The sequence below is a fragment of the Rhinichthys klamathensis genome, unplaced genomic scaffold (assembly GCF_029890125.1).
Source record: "Rhinichthys klamathensis goyatoka isolate OS25496 unplaced genomic scaffold, OSU_Roscu_1.1 h1tg000180l_1, whole genome shotgun sequence".
Lineage (NCBI taxonomy): Eukaryota > Metazoa > Chordata > Actinopteri > Cypriniformes > Leuciscidae > Rhinichthys > Rhinichthys klamathensis.
In genome coordinates, this window is record NW_026606708.1 from 1,600,117 (window position 1) to 1,618,496 (window position 18,380).

At 37.4% G+C, this 18,380-nt stretch overlaps 2 protein-coding genes across 3 annotated transcripts in view; one reads left to right on the plus strand and one right to left on the minus strand.

Annotated features, from left to right (window-relative positions):
* Positions 1-18,380, minus strand: part of tmem9 (transmembrane protein 9) — a 196,674-nt gene that overhangs the window by 61,377 nt on the left and 116,917 nt on the right. The gene's annotated exons all lie outside the window — the stretch shown is intronic.
* tspy (testis specific protein Y-linked) lies at positions 257-4,986 on the plus strand. 2 transcript variants are annotated; one of them, XM_056260917.1, is made up of 7 exons: positions 257-1,595; positions 2,191-2,268; positions 2,362-2,473; positions 2,582-2,736; positions 2,884-2,960; positions 3,064-3,194; positions 4,638-4,986. In XM_056260917.1, the coding sequence occupies exons 1-7, from the start codon at positions 747-749 to the stop codon at positions 4,802-4,804; spliced, it is 1,569 nt and encodes a 522-aa protein (XP_056116892.1). In that variant the 5' UTR covers positions 257-746; the 3' UTR covers positions 4,805-4,986. The 2 variants fall into 2 exon arrangements, with proteins under 2 accessions (XP_056116892.1, XP_056116893.1); XM_056260918.1 differs by having other exon boundaries at positions 258-1,595; positions 3,067-3,194.

Sequence of the window (18,380 nt, forward strand, 5' to 3'; positions counted from 1 at the left end):
ACAAGTATATAACTCTTATAATGCCAACATTTGTACACCAATAAAGTGTGTAAATACATTTAATATGGTACTTATTGTTCATAGCTACAGTTAAACGACTGCTGTACAATTATTTTCTTTGAAAATAAAATATTTGATCCAAACTGAAATGTAATCCAGCACTTTTAGACTTTTTTTCCAGAGCTGTACACACTATACACAATCAAGTTTTGCTTCTCATAAACTAAAATATAATTAAAACAGTTTCAGTAAGAAATATTTTATAATGCGTAATTGCAACGCGATAGTGATGTTCTCAATGAAATGGCTCGTCACCAACTGCAATACTACGTCTATGATTGGTCGAGAGATTTTTGCGCGGTGCATTTCAGCCAATCAGAGCATTGTTTTCTCGCTCGTATGTAATGCCTCAGATAAATGGCGAACGGAAGGGCAAACTGTAAACAAATACTACAGAACTGGACATTTTAGACGAATTGTGACTTTTAAGGGAGAAATAGCTGAAAGTTGGGAATACTGTCAAAATCAAACGGAAATAATTGATATGCGATAGTCAGCGAGAATATGAACTAGCCTCATTCAGCGTTAAGAAGCTATCTAGGCCTGCTGACATTTGCGCAGAATTGGATATTGGAAGTGCTGTAATGCGAACGAGGGATAGAGACCCGCACAGTTAACAATTATCATTTAGAATCTGTTTTAAAAACCACCATATACGTCGGATAAATTTAGTACTAGTCAGTATCATGAGTACAAACTCGGACAGCAGCCAGCCGTCCGAAATTAACCAGATGAAAAGAAGCGCAAGTCCGAGTGGAGAGTGTGAGACCACGCTGCTCAAGCAGGCGAAAGTAAGTGACGAGGAACCAAGAAATGAGTCTCATGAAGATGCAGAACCCGAGAAAGTTGGGAATGGTGAGCCAAAACCCGGAGCTGAGCTCCCCGAAGGAACTGAAGAGAAGGAGGTGGTAATTCAGGATGAAGCAGCCGCACATGAGAGCACGAGACAAGCTGGCGGAGGTGAGAGCGCGCGCCAGCCGTCAGATTCCGCTGCCATCGCCGCAGCTGAGGCGCTCGCGAGTCTGACTGGCGGAGACGGGGACGAAGACTGTACAGAAATGCCCTGTTCGTCCAAAAAACCGAGCCGAGAGAAATCAAGAGATAAGTCCAATCGTCCAGGTTGCTCTCAGAGCGAGAGAAGGACGGAGGCAGCCGCGGCGGACAGCTCTTCATCCCTGCTGATCCGCGAGAACAGAAAAGATCCAGAGCAGGCATCGTTTGTGGATGATGATGAGGAGGAGGAGGAAGAAGAAGACTCCCTTCCTGGCTCTTCCTCCACGGCTAGTTCGTCTGTCGCCTCTGAGAACGAGGAGAACGAGGACGGTGAGTGTGCCATAGTGTCGGTGAAGATGGCCCCGGAGGTGCGGCAGTCCGTCGCGCTGCTCGCGCAGGTACAGATGCGTCTGGATGCGCTGGAGAAGAAAGGCGCGCGTCTTCATCAACGTCTGGAGATAAAAGTGAGCCGCCAGCGACGCCCTCACCTGGACCAGCGCAGCGCCATCACGCAAGCGATCCCAGGCTTCTGGGTTACTGCTGTATCCTTTAACAGAGTGCGAGTTATTCAATGACTTTCAGAAGTGACTGAGGTCATCTTTTGTGGGCCCTATCTCTGTCAACTACTTTTTAAAGAAAATAAAAATAAGTATATATTTGTGTTTTTATCTTTAATGGTCTGATAAGTAGTAACTTTAATGGTCTGATAAGTAGTAACAGTACCTATTTTTGCCCATATACTATCTGATACAGGTATAGATGTTGCAATGGTTACATCCTAGCGCAATGGCGATTTTTGTCAATATGTATGTATGCTTATTTTGCTTATTATGACTGCAGTCTGTATAAAATGTTTTTAAAAAATCTTTCAAAAACAAGTGACTGAAAAAATCAAGGAACTTAATTGGTCAAAAGATTCACTAGTGGATGTTATTAGATGTCCACTTTACCATGCCTGATGAATTTCCACCAAAGATCACACTTGGTACTTGTATAACAATGTTTATGTGTAGACTGTAAATGCCTTACGTGTTGTTGTTTTTCCATTTGCATCAATGTTTGAACCAAATGATGCTGGTTTCTAGATGTTTGTTGTCTTCATTTACATATTTGTGCACTTAACTTGGAACCAATCAGCTTCTGAATCACCCACATCTATCAGCGCAAATCGACGAGTCTGATGAAGACGCTCTTAGTTACATGACTAATTTAGAGGTAAAACGTTTCCCCGCCTTTTTTCCCTTTGGCTTAAACCTGTTTTTAAAATGGCAAATAATTTATACTTTTAATATGCTTGTTATTAAACAGATTGAATCTTTCAAGAACAACAAACTGGGATACCGCATCTGCTTCCATTTCCGGCGAAATCCGTTCTTTCAAAACAAAATGATAGTGAAAGAACTTCATCTTGGAATGGGAGGTGAGCTGACTACTATCACAGCACCTCTCTTTTAATGAGTGTGTGTGTATGTATACATGTATAAGATAATCATGCATTATCATCTGTATGTGTTTATTTTTTGCTCAGGGTCTCCGGTGTCCTTCTCAAACCCAATTTTGTGGCACAGAGGGCAGAATCTGGTCGGGAGTGGAGAACCTCGTCGAACATCACAGGGAGTCTACCAGAGCTTCTTCCATTGGTTCAGTGATCACAGCAACCCAGGAAGGGATGACATAGCACAGGTACATCTCTCATGAGGTTAGGTGTAGGAAATGAAAATACATGAACAAAAAAGCACTATAACCCAGCAAAACCGTAAATCCTTAAATAAATACACACAGTAAGGATGATGTTTTATAAACCCATTGACTCCATCTCCTTGGCTCTAGATCCTGAAGGAAGATCTGTACAGAAATCCTTTGAGGTATTACCTGACTCCACTGTGGGAGCCACGAGAGAATGGCAGGTAATCACCAGAATAAAACATTTGATTTCCTCCTCCAGATTCTCCCAAATGTCTTTTTAGGTTTTCCTAAATTTAAATTATCTTTAACCAATTTCCATGCCAGCAGCGCTCCCAAACCTAAGGGCAGCAATAACGGAGACGAATGTGTGATCATCTCAGATTCAGACGAAGATGAAGAGCAGAATAGCCAAAACATGGAGCAGGAGGATGATGAACGGGATGACCAAGTTGGAGGTGAGGTTTTCCTTTTCACAGTCATCACACATATAAAGTGTTTCATGATAAGCAATAAAAAAGTGGATTTCCCCTAGCCTGGTTAAAACCAGACCATTCTCAGTTGTAACTGAGTTATGGGCTGTGTCCGAAATCTCCACTCAAACCACTACTCCTAACCCCTATGTAGGGGGTAGGGAGTAGAGCACTATATAGTGAGCTCACCAGCATAATAGAAACACCACTTTCGGACACTACTCGATCGTCTCTCGGCGCCGTTGATTAAACGCGCCATCATCTGTCAGCTGGTGCCGAGCCAGCTCTGGGCTAAATAATTTTTTTTTTATAAATACATTACATTATATTGAGCTTATTTCTCCAAAATTGTAAAATTAAAAGTCATTTCTGGCCGTTTCTGTTATAATGCGTTACTCCACACATGATTATAACTTATAAACATAAATAAAATTAATACACATATTTCATATATTTTCATTTTCGCACCACACCGTTTTCTCTTGCCTGTCGACATTAGGGGAAAAAAAACAGATCTACGTTATCAAATATCTTGCTCATAATACTCTTAATAAAACAGCTTTTAGACTCTGTGGAGATGCCACTCAATATTTATCTTTTTTGTTTGTTTGTTCTCGTGATTCAGAAGATTTTGCGGATTAGCAAAAGAAACAGGATTTCTAGACACAGAAAACGACGTTCTGTTCTTGCTACGCTAGCGAGACGTCGTCAAATTGTAAGTTAAAGATGAAGATGATGCTGATAGGTCTTTTACGATCAGCGCAATGCATGATGGTATGTAGGGCTTGGGTTAGTGACCATCGGTTGTACACTACTTTTCAAAATGCATTCTGGGATACATTGAGTGGACTATATAGGGTATAATAATCATCACTATACATTCGGACAGCACTACAAAATGGCGAGCTCTCTATATAGTCCACTATATAGTGAATAGTGGGAGATTTCGGACACAGCCATGGTCTGGCAAAGCGTCATAGACAAATCATTTCCATGGGGGCGTCACCAACGGACGTCGCGGATAGACCTAAAACCAATCAGAGCGATGAAGGAGATGACGTATGCAGAGCGGCGGAGAAACTCCGAGTGTTGTTCTTTGCTCGGTTTTTAACAAAAAGGAAACGTTCAAATCGGTTAAAACAGACGCGATAGCTGATTCGAACGAGTGATGTTCGACGGCGGCATCCATCTTTGTAATGTAGGCTACAAAATCTGCTTCAAAATCCCAGCGCTGTCGTCATCGTGTAAAGCCCGCCCCAACGTTTCTGATTGGTGCCTCGATTTCGGCGGATTGGAAATGGGCTTGAATGAGCTCTTTCCCAGACTAACTTTCAGAGCAAATCTAAATTTGCCGGAAGTTGTCTGGGATTTCCCCCCAAGTGGATTTCATTTTCTAAACAATCATGATTGATCATATTTTTCTCCCAGGCTCAGAAGAGAATGACAGAGATGAGGGGGAATCCTCCTATGAGGAGAGAAATGAAGAGGAAGTGGATGTTGAGGAAGTAGAAGAGTCACGTGACTCCGGTGGCTGTGAGGTCAGAGACCAAGGAAAGGAAGAAGAAGATATTGATGTCGATGAAGAGAAGAGTTAGGGTGTGGTGTTGTCTCCGTTTCTTTTTATGCAGAATAGCATCATTAGATTTTTCTATGATCTATTTTACTGATTGTTTTCTGGATAAATTAACAAGTGTTAATGTTGCTTGATGATCATGGTTTAACCATATCTTCATTGTAGATGGTACTTTCTATACATCAGAGATGATGAATATTCAGATTCAGTGTGTGCACTCCTCCAAAAAACACGTCGTTTCTTTACGATTTTACACATAACTGCATTAACAGAATTCCCAGAGAGGGCTACTGATACCCATAAGACACCTCTTTTATCTCAGAACTGACTGTTTCAAGGTTAGGATTACAGACTTCACTTAATTTAGTTGTTTTTGGCTAGTTTAGAGTCCTGGTTGTTGTTGTCTTTTGTTGTATGGAATACAGTAACATCGTATGTCACCAACAAGTACATTTTCACTGCAGGAGGCTACATAATCATGACCAGTTCTAAAAACATTTTGTCAGTCATTGCTATAATATTTTTGGTTAATAGTTGTTTGTTACTACTTTTTTAAAAATCCACATTGCATCATGAACGACATTGTTATAGTCTTATCTTTTTATTGTTCATAAACTCTACCACCACCATTTTTAGCAACAGTATAAGGGAAAAGGTCAAACATTCTCAAATGCACTTCATTCTGAACCAAAACTAGATAACTCAGGGATGTTTACTCTTTTTACCCTCCTTATAGATGCGTTTCCCTTCATAAGTTGTATTCATTCAATTGTGTGTCTTTAATGCATACCTTTATGAATTGTTTGTTTATTGATGAACATTTAAATAATTGTAGGTTTATTTCACCTTGTTTACATAAGCAGCTAAAATCCTGACACTATTCCTCTTGTTATGAGGTTCAGTGTCATGTGATCCTTCAAACAACTTGTCATTTCTAGGAATTGAGTTGGATATCTACACACTATCAACACATGCACGCTACCATTTATTCACTGCAATGAATAACAATTTTAATGTTATTTAAATGAGCGAAATGTTTGGAAAGGCCATCTCGTTGTGTTATTTCTTTTGACAGCATGATGTGTGCACTCAATACTCAGACTTGTTTGTGTCCAGTTAAATGCTTAGATAATGTAAAGATAGTGAATATGTATGTATACATTTGTTCCTTTTGACTTTTCATATTCATCTTTTTTTTCTATTAGTACTTCTGCTCCTTTGCAATAATATCTTTTTCCTTAACTTTGGTCAGTCAGTTATTAGAGTAAAATCTTTGTCATAGGAATCTGTAATAAGGAAACTGTTAAACATATTTAGTTTACATTGATTTTTGAGTGTTGACCTGTAAAAGTTTGGTTTAAAAATTTGAAAAGCTATTAACTCATTGTAAGTATACTGGATCGTACTTGTTTTTCCTGCAAGGCCAGTGGTTTGTACATAATCCTTTCCCTTATGAAGGGTTTATAATATGTTATTGAATTATTAGGGTAGATTTGACCTACAATATCAAAGAAAAGCTATATTTTGTGTGCTAAATTTTATAGAGAACTACAATTTTTAAATGCTTTGGTTTTGTTTGTTTTTTTGTTTTCCATGTCAAATAAAGTTTTTGTCTTTTCATTCACAATGTGGCATTCTGTCTCTTTAGTTTCTCCAGAAAATGTTTTAAATTTATTACATCTTTGTGTCCTGATGACACACATATTTAGTGTTCATTTCTAGCAGTGTTCATCTCTAATTCCTCTAAACTGGAAACTATAATAATAAATTATATAATACGCACCAAACTGTTCAATTACTCTGGAACTTCTGCTTTAAAAAAAACACACACACACGTCAAGACTTCTGTTTTTCATTCCACAAGGGGGCAGTATAGCAAAGACAATAATTGAATCAGAAGTGGTTCTGTTTTAAGCTAATAAAAGAAAGCTGTTTTTATGGATTTCATATCCAAGATTAATATCCTTCATTTTAAATGGAACAACAACTCTGGTGCAAAATATTGGGATTCCAGCCTTTTCTCCCCCATAGAGACGTTGTTTTGACTTGTGTATGTGAAGCGCCTGCAGACAGCAAGCTCTTGGTTAGTTATGGGGGTCTGTGGGTCTGCAAAGGCATGAGATAAGCCCTCAGAGCGCAGTGTAGAGTGATGTCATTGTCAAATGCTCTTATCTCCATTCAGATGCCTGTGCTCAGACAGCTGTGCATGCTTGATCACGTGAACTGATGCATTTCATGTTTTCATGATGAATTCAACAGTTCTTACAGGTCGACAGTGGCTTTATCTGAGATTTGACCTTCAGAGGTCCAGCACACATCTCTTAGGAAATGCATGGATTAAACGTTTTTCTTTAAAATATGGATCCCTGAGGTTAACTTTACTTTTCCCTCGTCACCCTGGCTGCATGTTAACCAGTAGCTTAGATCTTGACTTAAGACAGGTCAATGTGTAATGAAGGTTTAATTCGTATGGAAACAGCACTGCACTGCAAACAGCCCAAGGGCAGGCATTTTTGGGCAGGCCTCAACAGAGGAGTGCCGATGTTGCAATGGTACACTTAAAACCTTTGATTTCATGCTTAATGCAATGCTATAAATATTCCACTAGCAAAGGCCTGCCCTGTTTTTAAATGCGGACAGCCAAGCAGGCAGTGGGTGTAGAGCCACACTACTGTTAGATACCACACGCTTTATCTAGATTGAAGGAAGTTGGGGGGAATTCAGGTTGAGTGGGATACTTTTCCCCAGTCATCTCAATGGCAAAAAGTGTCCCAAAATTAACCTGAAGAATATTTTATAATCAGTATTTGAGAAAATAGGTTGGGCTGTCATTTGGAATTTTTATTTATTTAAATTTTGTTTCATTATTTATTTAAAATATATATATTTTTACATTTTGTTTAATTAATTTAGGCCTACTTTTATTTAAATATGGATTGTTAAATTTCAAAATATGTTGAATAATATATATACATATATATAATATATCAAATATAATCATTTTAAAATATATACAATTAAATTAAAAAAATATTTATCAAATATTTTAAGTTACATAATAAGCAAGATTTTGTTTTATGATATTTTACTCTTCTTGTGTGTTTATTGTAGGTGCAGTGAATCTCAAAACCTTTTACATTCAAATCATGAATTAATTATATACATTATTTCCATGTTGTTGATCATGGGAGCTTTGAGACTCTTGCTCATATAAGTTATAACTCAGGTTGCTGTTTTAGCCAGGAAGAATATGAGAGGAACAAATATCTTGATTTAAACCATTTTCACCCTTTACAATTTTAAAAAGATATTCCTATATTAGTCTCTGTTTACATTTCAGTAAAGTATCCATAATACCAGACCATTAGATCAATTTTAATTGATATAAAATCATCTGTCCCATAACTTGGAGGTTACAAAGTGCACTCAAATATTCAAATGTAACAGGCAGAACTGAATAAAGAAGGTCAACGAGTGAAGGAGACAGAGACAGAGTGTGATAGAGTGCGGGAATGGAAAGAGTGCGAGATAGACAGAAAAGAGAGAGAGAGATGAATGTTAAAGCTAATTAGCAGGGCCTCTGACAGCCCTGGCGAGCAGATAAATGGTTTTTATCTGAAAGATCATCAGTGGCAGCAGGAGTCGCAGCCTTCAGGCGTCCCCTGCACTCTTTCCACCCGTCTGCCCTCCAATATCTGTTTTGACTCACTCTGTGGCGACATATGAGTATTCTGTTATTTCATCAAAAACATCCTTTTTGACTAAACAAAATGTGTGTGTGTGTGTGTGTGTGCATGTTTCTCTGCTTTTGTGTATAAATTGGCCATTACCCATTCTTAGAAGAACATCACGCCTCGGGCGATTGCGTTTGCAATCAAGATGAAACTGAAATGCACTGGAAAAAAGGGAAAAGCCACCTCAGTGGGACTTTTATCATTCCAAAATCTCATGGCACTGCATCCATCTTTGATGAGGCAGTGCGCTTATACGCTCATCCATCCTGGGCATCCCGTGGGCTGCAGCTAAGGTGCTGACAGATTTATCTCCTAAGACAGATGTATTGTACACTCCCACACACCCCTCCAGCTTTTTAACTTTTCCATGGCTCCTGGTGTACTTTCCTTTTCTCTGCATTCTGGAGGTTAGCTATAGGGCTGCCCTGGATACTGACTTGTGCGGGAATCTATTGGAGTTGGAGAGAACTGTTCTGAGGAAATGACACATTTTGCTTTAATGGAGTTAAATGGTTCTAGGGTCAATGACGTGACATTAATGACATGAGAATACAACAGACGAGTGCCGAGATGATGTCTTTTTATAAGGCAAAACCGGGAAATGAGTTAGATTACATCCAGGGATGGGCAGTATTTCAGATACATGTATTTAAAATACGTATTTGAAATACAAAATACTATTTTGTATTTTGTATTTTGAAGCCTTTGGGGAAAATCAAATGTAATTTGTATTTAAATACATTTAAGATGAGTATTTTTGTATTTTCAAAAAAAATTAAATTACTTTTTGCCAGTCAACCTCTATATCCAGGTGCTGGTTTCGTGCATCAACTAGTTCAGACTCATTTATAATTTTAATGAACTTATAGAAACAAATAAACTTTACATAAAATAAATATAAAATTACTATACTTAAAAAATAGGGGTGTAACAATATCGTGTCACAATATATCGCAATACAAAAATGCATGTATGTATGTATCGTGGATAATTCACCCACGACCCCCCCCCCCCCCACAAAAAAAAAACCCTACTGTGTGAGAAAAAATTCAAGTTTACAGAGTTTTAGTGTCAGTACTACATTTAACTACTATATAGTGTTGAATATAATAATAATGCAATTATTAGGGAATATTTGTGGGTCCTGATAATGCCAAATGTCTGATGTTAAAGGGATAGTTCACCACAAAACTCTGTCAGTAATGACTCTCCCTCATGTTGTTCCAACCCCGTAAGACTTTCGTTCATCTTCAGAACACAAATTAAGATATTTCTGATTAAATCTGAGAGCTGGATCACTCCTCCATAGGCTTTATTTCCTTCTAACAGCGCAGCGCTTCTGTGTTGTATGTCACACGTAGGCTCACTATTGGCCGACGCTGGTCATGTGTGTGACGTACGACACAGAAGCGCTGCGCTGTTACACTATGTGAACTCACTCGGGGCCCACAGAAATGAATAGTTGAATAAAGTCGTTATTTTTGTTTGTTTTTTGCGCACAAAAAGTATTCTCGTCATTTGCTAAACTTAAGGTTGAGCCACTGTCGTCACTTGGACTATTTTAATGATGTCTTTAATAACTTTTGGGCCGGCAAGTTTCGATCCCTTAAGAAGCCTATGGAGGAGTGATCCAGCTCTCAGATTTAATCAAAAATATCTTAATTTGTGTCCCGAAGATGAACGAAAGTCTTACGGGGTTGGAACAACATGAGGGAGAGTAATTACTGACAGAGTTTTCATTTTGGGGTGAACTATACCTTTAACTGTAAAGTAAAGTATGTGGCCTACATTATTTGGCCATCATACATATATAGTCAGTGAAAGAGTGCAAGCATATTCGTCTTAAATAATTCTGTTTTCAGCTTCAGAATCATGAATATAGTTATTCTGGTGTCTCTATTGTCCTGTGCTTTGGGTTTCCAGCACAGAGTCCTATTCATTTACACACACAATGTAATATCAAATTTAGCATTTTAATCAACAGTAAATTTTTTGTTAACCTTTTATCATATGTCTTGGAGTATCTCAATAATATCGTATCATGAGTTTAGTATCGTGATATGTATCAAATCGTGAGATGAGGGTATCGTTACACCACTACTTAAAAAGCATTGGACAACCCAAAAAAAAAAAAAAAAGCTTCAACAGAGTTTGAAATTCAGTTTTTGCTGTTGTATTAAAACTGATATTGAGAATTGTGAGACCATGATATATATTGTTACTGTGAAGTAAGATTTTGGGTCATATTCTTTGCTAGATAGCAGATAAGGTTCCCACAGTTTTACATACAGTATGAATTTTTTAATAGTGTTCACCACAAGTAATCGACTACATTGTAACCTGGTCAGAAATAAGTATATAAATGGCTGCTATTTTGCACAAGTTTATTTGTAATGGCCAGCAATAGGCCTATGTAGTTTCTTCATTCACTGTGACCTATACTGCACTGGATGGCCAATTTCACATGTATTTTGTGTATTTTCAAAATACAAAATACTGTATTTGTATTTAAATACATTTTTTCACACAGTATTTTGAATTTGTATTTAAATACATTTTTCCACACAGTATTTTGTATTTGTATTTTAAATACATTTCCATGTATTTATGCCCATCTCTGATTACATCGTCCTGAAGTCAATGGGTTTTTGGTTAAAATGCCTGAAATAGGGTCTGTGGGGAACAGACAATTCTGCAGCATAAAATATATCAGTAATACTTTGTGTGATTTTTGTATTGAAAAAGTGGCTAAATGGGACTAGAGCTCATTGGAAACATTAAACTTCCTCAATCCGAGCAGGTAAACTCATCTGAATTGTAAACTTTTATCGGTCACAGAGCTAATTTTCTGCAATAATCCAAAAGCCAATGGAAAGTCGAGGGAACCAGTGTGATGCGAACTTTTGGGTTGGCTTACAAAGATATGTCATCACTGTAGAGCTCTAATAATTCAAAGCATATTTTCATTTCTGAATTAAAATTCATTTTTGTTTTGTACACTGTAAAAAATTATATGATCGATAAGTTATAACAACCAATATTTTTTACATTGCTCATCATCAAAATAAGTTAAGCAATTTTCTATTATAAGTTATACTATATTCTATTCACTTATAAGCAATTTTTTTAGTAATAGTTTTTTCAAGACAGTTTAATGTAATTTAAGTTGAAATAAAACATCTTAACAATTAAACAATTAAATAAAACAAGTTAATTATACTTAAAAATTTAAGGCAGCAACCTTTTTTTTTTACAGTGATATCATAAAGAAAAACATGTCAGGGTGATACAACTGTACTAATAGTAAAGAATAACACTTTAACAAAACTGCCGCTTATTAACTGAAAAACTTTGTCAGCCAAATCATGGTCTAACAAGCATAAAATGCAGGGAAAAAAGGGAATGACATCACACAGAACCCCAGCAGACCCACAAAACTGTGTACCAAGGTCAATAATTCTCTTCAATAAAATATCATATAATTTGACCTTTTTATGACAAGGCAAGGTCAGTTCAGGTTGTATAATACCATGTGGGTTGACTCCGCAAAAACGTAATGATATTCATGAATTCATATGATATTTGTAGTTGCTTGAAAAAAAAACCCTGAGAAAACTTGAAACCAAAATGAAACCAACATTCAATTTCTAAGAACTTGTAAAACACATATTTTAAACTACATTTATTTCCTTCATTTGTTGTGGAGACTCTTATATGTTATTGACCCAGTAGTCTATTTTAAAAATGAATCCCAACCCAAAAACATGCACTGACACATAGCCTGCGGTGTTTCATAGAAGAGCGGCCTGGATTGATGAGCGCCACAGACTCATGATGATACATTTGCTATTGTAACTCTTGCTTTGAGCCTGCAAATCCCTGTTTATACACTCCAGTGAAAGAAAGACAATCATTTCCCAAATACAAAAACCCACTGACTTGCGCCCATACATGAGCCCATATACTAACTTTACTGATGAAAACGTGACGCTTTTTGTAGACCAAATGCATTTGAGAGCTTTAAGATTTAAATAAAGCCTTTTTCAATCTTTACAATGCATATTTAAATCAAATAAATGAAACTTTAAAGGAGGATAAATCATGTGCTCTTCCACACAAAGGATAGAGTTCAAATTCAGTGCTTTCACAAACATGAGACGGTCACTCAAAAGGCCTGTCAAAGTTAGTAACAAAGGGAAAAATATAGCTGTAACATTAGGTCATCAACTTTTGAGTTGCCATTGCAACAGCATGTTCATTCAAGATACAAAGGTCACATGTGAATTAGAATATAAGAACGTTTTTTTCTTAAGATATAGGGTGCGTACAAGTCAAAATTCTCATTCTTTTTCATGCCACACCATGTTGTTCCATCCGTGAGGTATATTCTCACCAGTATGAGGTTTTACAAATAACCTTATATATTAGCCAATTAAACATAGTTGATTCACTGTTTTGCGTAGACAGTAGTAAAACTCCGGATTGTGTAAAGTGTCTCTGACGTGGGAGAATGAGGGGCTGAATGGAAGATAGTGGAGCTGGCGGGGCTCGGTGCATTGTGGGTGAAATCACACGGAAACCTGAACTTAAAGCCGACTTGAGTCACTTCCTCTCAGAGGAGAATAAAGGATGCCTACAAAGAGAGAGAAAGACAAGAAACCACCTCCACATCCGCAGCAGTATAAGAAAAGGGCACATTGTGTGATGTCATGAAAAGCAGAGCATCTTTTTAATCAGCTGAAAAGGAAACGGTAAAACTTTTTACACGCCCTACCACTGACTTTTGAATTATATATAAAGGCAATATACAACATTTGTACATTTAGACTAAGCATTGGCTTGCTAATGTGTGTGTCGGAGGCCCTAGATAAAAACGCTCACCAAAAGCCTTTTGTGTCTAAAATACCGAGTCTCAAGTTTTTTTGTTCAAGAGAACGTCCTTTCACCCAACCCACCCCCTCTGTTGTGTTTCGTCCCCGTCGTCGTGAGTCACACAGCACGATGCAAAAGAACTTTGGGAATTTCAGAAGACTTTCCTGGTGGGACAAATGGAGCCGCTACAAACGCACTGCAGTGGGTCTCCTGACCTACACAACGCTTGACAACTGTCTTTCACTCTGTTTACAGCAGTTAGTAAAGAGGCCAGAAAGATGGACAGATACCATGTAGACAGTGCTGAACTGCTGGCGCTTTTGTAAATTTGAACAGTGCAATGAATTGTAATTTGTACAATTTGTAAAAAAAAAAAAAAAAAAAAAAAAAAAATCTTAAAATTAAGATTCAATAAGTCAATAAAGCTCTAATATATTTGTTAAATTATACATTTATTATATATACAATAGCTCTTGGGTAAACAAATAAACAATAAAACTGTGGTCTCATGATCAATTTCAGACTAAGTTGTCACGTGTTTTATATCTTGTAATTTCATAAAATGCATACAGAATCATATTATGCGCGAGTCATACCACAAAACGTATAGGATCCTTTGAATTCTGCACAGAATTATATATTTTAAAGTGAGATGAAGGAGATATTCGGAAGAGGAGGAAACTGCGACTTTACTGAGTTTAACGGCTCTGGCCGAGCTGTGATATAAACTAAACCCTATTGGCTATTTTTCAAAAAGGGGAGGAGCTGATCCATATGTCACACCCTGTCTTCCTTCCTGTTTCAGTGGAAATTATGTCAACACTCTGAATAATGCTGCGTGTTTCAAGGCACTTCATAGGTATTTTAAATTGTCCTTAAAAAGCTTGGATTCCATTGTGACAATTTACCCTAAATAATGTTACAACGTGCCCCACTATTGGTTACCGTGTGTTCAGTAAACTATATCTTTTTTTCCTGGGTAATAACAGAATGTTCAGTATTTTTTTTGTAACCCAGACTTAAAGACATAGTTCCCCTAACTAGTTTATAGTTATTACTAGTAATTAGTTTTACGATCTCTTTATGAACTTTTTAAAACGCCGAAGTGGTAGTTGCGGTGCTGTCAAAGGACAGAAAGCTCTCAGATTTCATACAAAAGATCTTCATTAGTGTTCCGAAGATGAACGAAAGACTTACGGGCTTGGAATGACATGAGGGTGAGGAAATGATGACAGAATTTTCATTTGTGGGTGATTATCCCGGTGTGAGGCTGAGACAATACAGAAATGAACCTGAGAAATGCTGGAATAAAAAGTCCCTTGCCAGCATTAGGCAAATATTACGTTTAATATTTAAGTTTTAAAAATAGCCTAATGTTCAAATACACTGTTGTATACTACTATCTGCATTGATATGTTCATGTTTTCCTGCCCTTGGTTCGCTGAGAGCAGTGCTGAAGGGGCTGTACCGTGTGACACTTCACCGGCCGAATAAACCAAACACCTGCCACCGCGCACACTTTCAACACGACGCCGTGCAGCGTGAAGCTTACGTGACAAGACGACGAACACATCTTCTGTTTTGTATTCAAACTGGCAAACGCTGGAGATATTGTCACGAAAAAAAGCAAAACACATCTGGGCGTGTGTTGCCTTTATCTCCTCAACTGTCCAGATAACAGCTTAGAAGTATCCTGAGGAATTGCGTGCACAAACTGCAACTTTTACCTCCGTTTTTCGGGCTCACTGACACGCCCCAAAAGTGGGAATTCTAAAAGCTAGAGCTATACAAGCTCTTGTGATTTTCTGAAAAGGTTTTGGACGGATTTCAGAGTTTAAGGCACGAGCTGTGCTCACAGAGACTGTAAGGAATGTAACGATTAACATCTCACCTGATCTTCAAGACACCAAATAGGCTACACACGGAGCAACAGACCGACTGAGCCATAAGACCAGCGAATCAGGTGAATATACGATATTCTCATATTTAAACTTCACAGTCAGAGCTGCTGTTGCCCTGGAATTCGCTGGTAAGGATGGAAATATTAAAGTTTTTGTTAGTTTTGTCATTGGTTGTCAAATAGCCTACGTCAGTTGCTAATTGTGCGAACATGCCGAATTTTCATCTTACTTACCTAACGTTAATTGTTTACATTTTTACAGTCATCTATAATGTCGTTTACCAGATTATATGTTAAAATATTGAAATTGGCTACTAACGTTACTTTTAAATATCCATTTAAATCAGTGTTATAGATAAACTACATACAGAATAAGGAAATATAATCAGACACGTTTGCCTAAAAAATATATATTAATGATTTAGGGGTTGGGGATTAGAATACATTGAATTCAGGTTAGTATGAACCTTTTTCGTAAATAAAATATCAGGCTAACCTATTGCCTACGCACTTGTTCCAGATGTTTTTTCTGTGAGTTTAGTCATAGAGTATGGCATATCCAAGCTTGGCCTTAATTCTTTCAATATTATATGAACAGTTTTAATGAAAGGAACCAAATATCCCTTGAACATATTAAGGTCATAAAGATTTGCCTAAAATAATTAATTTATTTTGCAGATACTCTTTTTTTTTTATATAGAGATAATCAAACAACTCATGATATCATAATTGTAAAAGTTTCCAATATTTGAAAACCAGCAATTAACATTACAGAGCAAAATGATTTGTCTAAAACTAAGCCTATCAAATCTGTTGATAATTGTCAAATAATATATATGGCAACTGTTTAATAGTTTTGCACCCCAACATCTGACATCACCCTACAATTTTTATGTAGGCTATTTTATACATAATACTCTTTTTGTGTTTACCTCAAGTTATATATTTGAATGTTAAGAAAGAGTGATACAGCGGTCTGACATTTTGTCATTCACAAAAAAAAAGGGGCAAAAATGGACACGTTGGAGTTGGATTTAATGGACGTCATAGATTGCGCTTGTGCATCCATAATTCATATTCTGGCCATTCCGGCAGAGAACGACTGATACATAATTCATGCTAACAAGAAAGTATAACAGTTTACACCTGTGAAGTTCCACTGAAAATTTAAAACAGCAAATGTCCCGCTTAACAGTTTACTTGAGAGATTTAGGCATATCTATCTATCTATCTATCTATCTATCTATCTATCTATCTATCTATCTATCTATCTATCTATCTATCTATCTATCTATCTATCTATCTATCTATCTAGTTTGGTTAGATGTTTAGCAATGGCTCTGTGTGTGTGTGTGTGTGTGTGTGTGCTTCCTACTCTTTCACCTCAAACCAGTGCCAGAACCAACATGTAAGAACACCTGAGTGACTGATGGTGAATATGTGAAGGAGAGGAGACATAAAACAAATCTGATCTTGCACGGTGTGAGTTTCATCAAGAGCCAGTGAAACACAGTAAAACATCAGAGGATTTTTGAAATCAGGTTCAAAAGTGAGGACGCTTTGAGCTGGAAAAGATGATATCAATTATTTGTTGGTTTTTGTAACCCCTCACGGGTGCACCCGAGATCACAAATGTGCGTTTGAAGCTTTCAGACCAATAATTCTTTGCTCTTGTCTAATGCTACCACAGCAACTATGATCCCAATCTGATGTCTACAGAGCCATGATACACATCTACATGAACTTACAGAGAGATAACTATCTTCATAGCCTTTTTTTACTATCCGCTCTCATTTACCAACTTTTTTGTGTAGTCTACGGTTCTCTCTCACTCTCTCTCTGTCATCTTGTAGTTTCGACATGTAGTACATTCCTGGACAAGCCCCTAGACGCACTTTGAATGTGAATTTGAACCAGTGACAGATGGCAGAGCCTGGACCGGTGTTTGTGTTTGTGTTTGTTTGTGCACGTGTGAGTTTGTGGAAAAGGATTAAGCGAGTTGCCTAGTGTCAAAACTTTTGCCTCTAAATGTACTTTTGGCAAAACACACAAAGTGCTGAGGGCAAATCTGTGGTGTACACACAGGTGCAGTGATTATAAGTGCTAATAAAAATATGTAAGTTGACATAGCTGATTTAATCATGCATCTCCGATGAAGAGAACGCATGGACAGGCAAATCCCAAGTATGCTAGTGCCTGCTGTGCTGACATCACCCCCATACATCACCGGCCAGCTGATGATGTCATAAACAGGAGCCCAGGATCAGTGCCTGATGGAAACTGATCTAAAAGAGGCAGCAGTTGCAGCCCTGGACTCCAGCGAGATCTTCCAAGTTAAAACAATGAGCAGCGTGACGGGGCTTTGCAGCAGCTTGGACTGATTTGCCACCTCCAGCTTGGCATCATAAGCTCTTTTTCACAAGCAGTGATTTTTGGGTCAATGATGGCCACATTTTTGTTTTTTGGCTTATCTATTAATTTATTCTGAAGTACATAAAACATGCAGTTCATACATACAATAATGGGAATTCACTAATGAATTACAATTTTATTTTTTTGGAAGAGCATTAAGTTAAAAATGTCAGGTTGACAACTGATATAATGAAAAAAAGGCTCATTAAAAGAGAACATTTAATAATTAAACTTGAACTCATTCGTATCTTATCTTTATGTAAAGTGTGGTTCTACCACACATACATGTACTTACTTTTCCATAGAAACTGATACGTACAGTATTGACACCACTAAACGTAAATTATTCATGTATGAACAACTTTACAGATGTACAAATGTGTACGAATCCTTATTTATGAAATCTATTGTATTCAGTTGTCATATCAATGAAATTATGTTTTCAGTCGTGTTTATTTACCAGTTTACTCATCTATTTTATATGAAATGATAACATTTCGCTCTGTTCTGTGACTTCTGCTGCAAACTCAAACAATCAACTCAGCTCACAATGCTTTTGAAAAACAGCCCTATGCAGTTGCACTGGGTGGATAAAGTTGATTAACGGCACCTGTTTTTCCTAAAATAAAACTGACACCATGTATCATAAATGCTGACCCTCTAATGCAGGCCTGAAACCT

Excerpts from the sequence above, each read along its gene's own strand:
- tspy (XM_056260917.1), top strand. The coding sequence starts at position 747 with ATGAGTACAAACTCGGACAGCAGCCAGCCGTCCGAAATTAACCAGATG. Across the intron at positions 2,474-2,581 it reads ACTTCATCTTGGAATGGGAG|GGTCTCCGGTGTCCTTCTCA; the intron begins GTGAGCTGACTA and ends TTTTTTGCTCAG. Across the intron at positions 3,195-4,637 it reads ACGGGATGACCAAGTTGGAG|GCTCAGAAGAGAATGACAGA; the intron begins GTGAGGTTTTCC and ends TTTTTCTCCCAG.